At 37.8% G+C, this 8,281-nt stretch overlaps 1 protein-coding gene across 6 annotated transcripts; it reads right to left on the bottom strand.

Moving 5' to 3' along the window:
• Window positions 1–847: 847 nt before the first annotated feature.
• On the bottom strand, window positions 848–7,559 carry LOC145629485 (uncharacterized). Of its 6 annotated transcripts, none has more exons than XM_081682095.1 (11): window positions 7,250–7,559; window positions 6,433–6,525; window positions 6,157–6,318; window positions 5,792–5,895; window positions 4,629–5,419; window positions 3,141–4,516; window positions 2,074–2,153; window positions 1,878–1,973; window positions 1,716–1,789; window positions 1,279–1,408; window positions 848–1,127 (listed from the first exon to the last, which is right to left on the bottom strand). In XM_081682095.1, exons 3-11 carry the CDS (start codon window positions 6,185–6,187, stop codon window positions 1,044–1,046), a joined length of 2,766 nt encoding a protein of 921 aa, XP_081538221.1. In that variant the 5' UTR covers window positions 6,188–6,318; window positions 6,433–6,525; window positions 7,250–7,559; the 3' UTR covers window positions 848–1,043. The 6 variants fall into 6 exon arrangements, with proteins under 6 accessions (XP_081538221.1, XP_081538222.1, XP_081538220.1 ...); XM_081682096.1 differs by having other exon boundaries at window positions 6,157–6,305; XM_081682094.1 differs by having other exon boundaries at window positions 7,219–7,254.
• Between the last annotated feature and the right edge of the window lie 722 nt (window positions 7,560–8,281).

The following is an 8,281-nucleotide window of genomic DNA, read 5'->3' as shown; positions in this document are numbered from 1 at the left end:
ATGCATATAATGGGGTGTAATGGGAATCTCGAAGCAAAATACAATATGGTAGCAGGAAAAAAAATGATAAATACCTGTGATATATATGATGGCGAGGATCTTATCATTAGACCAATCTCTAAATAACCCTAGCACAGATGAACTAACACCTCTTAATGCATTACCAGTGTCTCTGTTTATGGCAGAAAATGTCATGTAGTAGACAAATCCCATGGCAATATTAACTTTTATTAGCTTCTCCAACTTCAACTTCCCATCCTACCATAAAATGTCCAAGCACACATGTTAATAGTACTCCCTCCGTCCCAAAAAGAACGACCCATTTGGGTTGATTACGCGGGTATTAAGAAAGTTAAGTAAAAAAAAGTGAAAGTATATTGGAAAGATAAATTTACATGGGGTTTGTAAAAAAAAATAGAGAGAGAAAATAATAAAATAACATGGAAAATGAAATTTTTATATAGGAAAGCTAATTTTGCACAAATATTGTTGCAAATTGGTGGTATTTTTTAGCGTTTTGGAAAATATTAGGTGGTACAATTTAAAAAAAAATAAACTTGGGTTATAATGTCAATATTTACTACTTTACATGGCGGTATTTTTCAAATTTTCCTAATTTAAGATACGTATCAAATTTCGCTTTACACATACGTAATCCGTTAAACTTGGGCACTAAAAAAGAGTAAACGTTTCTTTGAATATTGTTCAAAATTTTAATGTGGTTCTGCTAGTTAATAGTTAGATTTTGGAATCGCTCTAATACTTCAACAGTTCAACCAAAAAAAAAAAAGAGGGGGGGGGGGGGGGGGGGGGGGCTTATTTCTTGCTGCACATCAGAAACACCAGATTTGATCAAAACATATTTGCATTAAAATGTAGGCTATGGGAAAATTGCCTTCCAGATGTTTAGAGTGCGGCATAACTATCAATCTAAAATCAACTGCGTAAAATTCTAATATACATTGAGCAGTACCCTCTGATACTAACAAGAAGCCAGCACAATTACAATAACAATCAAAAGGGATCGAGTTTGATTGGGATCTCTATCTCGTTGGTCTAGTCCAGGTAGTCTCTGAGGTAATTGAGTTAGCATAGTAAACCTGCTGAGAAGAATCATCCCAATAAGCCTGCAAAGTATATAAAAATGGCAATAATATTAGATTTGAACACCTATAATCTCTTTACTACACATATCAATCAGAAATAATTAATCCCTGGCTATGTAAAGACCATGATAAACATCCAAAGAAGAATTGGAGCTGAGTCTGCATGACATACCTGCCACCCAGGAGAAAGATCTCTTGAAAGTTCATTTATATCAGGCTGCTTGGATCCATCATCAGCACCGTCTGAAGCTGTCCCCACAGCAGCTACTTTCTGAGCTCTCTTGCGCTTCACACGTTCACGCCTGCAGTGTAATCAAATAAGATTAGGCAGCAATGGCAAGCACATGCTTCATGCATTTCTTATCCTTCTTACTCTATCTCAGATAAGCAAGGCTGCATAAGTGCTACTAAATGGCCAAATCAATCAATCAATCAATCAATCAAAGCCTTAATCCCAAAAGTGGGGTCGGCTAAATGGCCAAATGATAAAAAAAATTAATAATAATAAAAAAAAATTAAATAATTTACACAAGAAAAAGCTACAGGGTAACTGTTTTTGTATTCTGAATTTTAGAATGGGATTATCCTAGCATTTTAAGGCTTGCTTACCAGTCACCTCCAAGCGGTTGGAAATTAGCATTTTCTTTAGCCTCTCCACTTGCAATCTGCTGGGCACGCCATCCCTGCAGTCAAGTCCAAAGTTTAGATTGACAATATTACGCATCGCACATTCATGCTGTACCACAAAAAAAAATCATCAATGGCTGTTACCTCTATTTCTCGTTGTCTCTTCTTTTCAAGCATTTCCAACGGAGTTTTACGTTCCTCTTTTTCCTCTTCCTGTAGCTCCTCTTTTGCAGCTTTCCACTGATCAATGAAAATATACACAACATTACTCATCATATCTTAAGCATACCTTTTTGATGAGCTAGAATTACAACAAAGAACTATCATATCAGAAATTCACCTTGTCAACCAAACCAGACACTTTCTTGTTAGACCTTAAAGAAGAAGTTACAGAAACCTTTGGCTTTTTCATTCGTGCAGCTGCATAAAAGGGAAATGAGTGAGATAACCCTGCATTGAGGATTATACATCCAATCATAGCAATAAGTCATAATAAGATAACAATTACCAATGTGAAAACTCACTGTGATAGGGTCTAAAAAGTTCCCATGTCATACACAACCATGCTTACCTCTAATCAGTACAAGCCAGTAGAGAGATTACTCCCAAAAGACCTTCAAGACTCGAAAGAAACAATTTTCTTCAAGAAGGTACCAATCAAAGTAGCAGGATAAAAAAAAAGTAATCTCCAAGAATAATAGTGAGGGTAGGAAGCAAAGGTAATACTAATTTACTATCAATCATGTTGCAGCAACAAGAGAAAAAAAAAATAGATGAATATTTTGCTGTTGCCAGATTTGGCCTATTTTAGCCTCTTAAAAGATACATATGCTATGAGCAAACCCAGAGCATTGTCCCAATATATTTGCCCATCTTAATATATTGAGTCATCCCAGAGCATTGACCTCTTGGGTTGAAATAATAAAAAATAAAATAAATTAAATTAAAACTAAAAAAAATCATTGACATAAATTCCTCTACTCTCCACTATATTAGCATAGTACTCGTTCAACTCTGTAGTTCTGTACATGTGTTTATACTCCCTAATACCTGTGAGAAGTCAATATGGTCAAACCTAGATCGAAAGGGAAAACTATACTAGGCTAACCAGTATACTCCAAAACACCATACCCTCTTCCATTATCCTCTTATAACCCATGAGAAAAAGAGAATAAGTACTGCTCACACTCTCACAGTTCCACACACTAACAATATTCGACTTATATCATACTTTTTAACTTAGGTTCTACTATTTCAAATAGCAAGTTGAAAAATGAGCATGAACAGCAGTTTCAGTTGTAATGTCTATCAATTAGTTAGTTCAACTTGTCTGTTCCCGAAGACAGCAGAGGCCTTGCAATTTGCTACCAAAACCCTGAAATAGAGATTGTGAACAAAAAACACTACCTTTAGGCTGCACCTTTGAGACTGCAGCAGATGCGTCAGGAACAGCAACAGATGTACCTGTGACCGTAGCACAAGTGGCAGCAGCACTGTAAGAGGGAACTGAAGCAAATTCTTTTGTGGAAACAGTTGCTGGAGCAGATGATACAGAAGTTAAGGACAATTGAGTAGGGGCAGTATCAGGCTCAGCATCAGGGGCAACAGGGTCTACAAATTGTTTTGACAAAGAAGATGCTCTTGCCACAGCATCTACTGTCCCAACTTGCTCAGAAGATGGAGGATCATAATTTGAATGACCTGGTGCTTCCAGGAGACTAGAAGGCCCTATAGTAGTGGGCACATGTACTACTGGCAATGCCCCATTAGGAACGCCATAGTACACTGCAGAATCAACAGGATTTAGCACAGGAGTGGACTGAGCATTTGAGGCTGTAGCATAATAAGCTGGGGGAACAAGCGCAGCTATCTGACTTGCATCAGCATGCTCATAAAAAACTGTGCCTGTTGAATCTGTGATTGTGTTTCCATAATAGTTCCCACTGGGATCTATGTAAGTATTACTGTGTTGTTCACTATACATAGATGGCATTGGTTCTGGTTCAGATGGGGGTGGTGGTGGGTATAGAGACTCGGGAGGTTCATCAGGTGGGGGAGGAGGAATCCCCTCGTCAGGTGGGGGTGGGGGAATCCATTCCTCTTGTGGAGGAGGTGGAATAAAAAATTCGTTTTCTGGTATTGGGGAAATCCCTGCCATTGGAACACTTGTCTGAACTAATTCCCCTGAATGGGCTGTCAATTGATCTCCAATATCAACAATCCTTTTCCTTGCAGGGCTTTGATCTTCAACTTCCATGTCTATATCCATGTCCACATCTTCATTAGATTGAAAATCAAAATTTGGAGTCGCTTTGCCATAAACTGCAGGCTCATCGATTTCTCTATCACCTTCAATTCCAGAATGCTGATGTCCAGGAGGGTCTTGTAGAGAAGATTGCTGAACATTTAAGATGCCATCATCCAAAGCCTCATCATGTATAGCTTTCTGAGCCATCACTGATGCATCCTCATTGTGCACAGCCTCAACAAAATTTTCAGGAGACAGCTTTCTCACACTTGCATCCACCTCAGCTTCCCCTCCAACTTTCAGATTAGCCTCCTTTCCTTCAGTTGACACGTGCAATAAACTAACTTTATTATTATGGTTCCCAATATCAGTATTGATAGCATTTTCAAGCTGATTTAGCTGTCTTTCCATGTGCATCCAAAATGGAATCAATGACATCCCATAGGGTAAAAGACACCTAATATCAGAAAGCCGAATCTCAATTTCCAACATATATTTGGATAACCAACCGTGTTCAACAGAGTCTACCCCAGACCTGAAACAAATAACAAGAAATAAACCAAATACTTTATGATCCAAAAAATTCCAATATAGAAAATACATTGTGATGAAAACTTGGTATTACAACAAACAAATTAGTACCCTACCTTTGCAGTAGCTTCAGTCTCTCCAGCAATGTTTCACCATTTTTCACAAGTTGTGAAGGAAGATCAACAGCCCCTTGTTCTGTGGTTAATGCACTCTGATCATGTCCCTCATAACTACTGGCGGCTAAACTCCCACCACTAGGATCTAGATGTCCAGATAAAGAGTAGTTCCCAAGAGAAGAGGCTCCATAAGGAACTGCACCAACTACAGGGAAGCCCCCCAAAAACTGACTTCCATCAACTCCAGTTTGCCCAAGAGATTGATCTACCATGGATCCTTGTTCATACATGGCCTTCAGACTCGAAATTTCACTAGTGTACCCTACACCTTGACTAGCCGAATAGTTATCCAAATTTGCTCCAAAAGAAGCTGGAGCAGCTGGAGCTGCATTCACTTTCATATCTGTCCCCAAAATTTCAAGTTCATTAGGATATGCAGCATCCTGGGCCAAACTTTCAGGTATGTCCCATGAGGTTTCTCCAGTAACGGTGTTCCAGTAATAGTATCTGTTGCTCTCTTCATGCAACACCATTTTCCATATGGAACTCCTACCTTCAGCGGTTTTCATATCAGAAGCTTCAGGATCATGATCTTTGTTCTTGATAACTTCATGACTTTTCTCGTCCAAACTAACCATATCACTCTTCACAGCATCAGCCTCTGCTATTGGTGAAGCACTTGCAGAGGCAGAATCTTTCCCCACATCCAAATTGTGAGCTGTTAGAGAAGAATGGTCCTCGACATCAACAATTTCCCCCTCTTCAAATGGCTCGCAGGCAGAGTCATTAGCCTGTTAAAAATGAGACATGAGTCCAAAGACAAAGCTAGCACATTCAATATATAAATAAGTCCGACCCATGTAAGTAGACTGAAAGTTTGGAAGAGACACTACTTCTACAAGCTTCATTTTGCTGTTAATTACCAATTCCAGATAAACATCAGCGGATCAGCCCCGCAAGAAGTTTAATAGATTTTTAGAATAAAACGGCCTTGTAAGTCAGATTCCTAGTTTTATAGGAGAAACGCATCTGAATAATTAAAGTAAGTACACATAAACATTACAGAAGGTTGGCGTTAAACTTTCCCTTAATGTTAAGAGTGTGTATATTTTAAAAACCATATGTTCAAAATTGGTATAGAATTCAAAGTCAACACTAGTAACCTGTTTCTCATCATCCGAGTTAGTAGCTTCTTCATTTAATCCATCATCCAATTCATCATCACTATATTGACCAAGCAGTGATAGAGGGTTCTCTGGTGGTTGACCTGAAACACGAATTCAAAAATTACAAACTTGTGCAACATTCATACAATTCTAACAGCAAAGAACATCGCACAAAAGCATATACGCATATAAAGGCAACAGGGATAGGAAAGAGGCAAAAGTGCCAAAGTGAGCAAATGAAGTCCAAATAACTGAACAAATGGGCTGGCATAAGAGCACTTATTATCTGTTCACCACCAACCTGATACACATTAAGAAACGTCAGCAAGGTGTGATGCTAATGAAGTGAGAGATATACGAACCGAAGAAAATATTTCCCGTGCAATTCTCCATAATGCTGCGATGCTGCCTGAAACAGCATTACATGTAGGAAGACATTCACTGTATCACAGTGGCAGGACAGGGCTGATCTCACCAGTGAATGTTCCTAACACCACAGCCACTCTACATTCTGAAAACAGATACTTGGAAGAAAAAGCAATATTTCTTATATCAAAAATCCATATTTCCATGAAGACAATGTCGTATACTCATGCCTTCTCTACAAAATCCTTTTGAAGAAAACCGACAGAACCCACCTGAAGAAGAGGGTGAATTTGGCAACTCAGGATCATGTTTGCTGTCCACATCCTTTCCATCTTCATCTTTTGCAGAGGTGCCACCCAAATCTCCTATGTAATTAACCACCATAACAAATTTAAAACATATCTTAACATCAACACCAGAAAAATTAAAACTATCCCAACAAAAAAAGGAATATTAACCCATAATGAAGCTCTAATCGCCTAAAATAGTGGTCTCGAATAACACAATTCACAACAAAATTACATTTTCCAACTGAAAGAGGTCATTTTCCAAATTAAAAACATATCTTAACAATGACACCAGGAGAAATAAAAACTATTCCAACAAAACAAGGGTATTAACCCATAATGAAAGCTCTAATCGCCTAACATAGTGGTCTCGAACAGCTTGATTTACAATAAATTACATTTACCAACCGAAAGAGGTCATTAACTAAGATTGAAACTCAATATTCATACTTTTATAGTTCCAACTTTTAGTCGTTCAACAAGAAACTTATTACATTACCATCAAATACTTCAATTTGAACCAGCAAAAGCAAGCTAATTACAACATTTAGTAATCAACACCAATGCTTATTAATTCCTCTGAATCAATTAACTCCAAAAATCATAATAAACTACCGCAGTAGTAAATCAATCAATTTCAGCAATTTGCAACTCCTAAATTTTCCAATTCAAATACCCTAACAAATTTGAACTCGAAAAATTTCCAATCTCGGCAACAAATTAAACCCAAAATTAGAACTGAAAACCCTAAAACAAAGAAAATAAACAAACCAGCGGGTTCAGCGAAGAGATCGAGCTTAACTCTGCGACCAGCACCAATCTTCGCAGCTAATCTTCTCTCTTTCCTTTTCCCCATTTCAATTTGATTGCTTCACTCTCAAAATTGAAATCACCTTCTTCTTCTGCTACTAGGTAGAAAAAAAAATCCAAAAAATAATCGAATTTTCTCAACGATTTGTTTAGTGTGATTTCGCGGATTTTTTGGGGAAAATCTGAATTAGTACGGAGTGAATTGGGGGAAATCGTAAGAACCCTAGAAAAAATTTATTATCGAGAGAATTTTGGCGGTCTCACGTGTCGTTGATTCTGTTACTCGTACGTCTGATTGATAAAAGGGTTTATATGAAGCCCTTTTAATTCGGGGACAGTGTTCGTGGTACTTTTGTAGCCAGACTGACTGTATAGCCAATCAGGCCCACATTCACCTCAAGGCTCGAGCCACTTGTTCGGTTCGAGTCCGATCATATCAGTCAAAACTTAGATGGCCCGGGATGGGTTAGGTAATCTTCAATACTAATGCTACTTGAGTTTTTATAGAAGAAAAAAAATACGGAGTATAATATTAGAGGTGACCATAAATCAGGTCGGATTTTAGCCGAAAAGGATAGTGGATCTTAAGCTTGATATTGGCTGATCTTCCTTCTTGGGATTGAAATGTGATGCCAAACTCGATAGTTTGAGCAGGTTTATAGTGAACTTTAATTTCTATGTTTATATCTGTAAATCTAGATGAGGCAATTCTGATCGGCTTTAAGATTTAATTCATATTAGTTTCAGCCATATATCTTGTCATTATACATCCACAAGATCTAACTCTAGCAATAGTCCATATCTTCCAACTTTTACTAAATTGTCAAATACAAGTGTTTGATAAGATTTAACGATGTGAGTATGTGTCTCAAGTAAGTACTATTAGATTGAACAAAGTAGAGAAAATCCAAGTTATTCCTCGATAAAGATTGGGATAAAAATGTCTTTCTTCCTCCCTTTTGCAATCCTCCATCATAGCCAAGTAGCTAAACTACACCCTTCCTCCTCCACGACACCATAACTG

This window comes from Chenopodium album, chromosome 4 (assembly GCF_948465745.1).
Source record: "Chenopodium album chromosome 4, dcCheAlbu1.1, whole genome shotgun sequence".
Classification (NCBI taxonomy): Eukaryota; Viridiplantae; Streptophyta; class Magnoliopsida; order Caryophyllales; family Amaranthaceae; genus Chenopodium; species Chenopodium album.
Note: the sequence above shows the minus strand (reverse complement) of the source record. Positions and strands in the feature narration are given on the sequence as shown.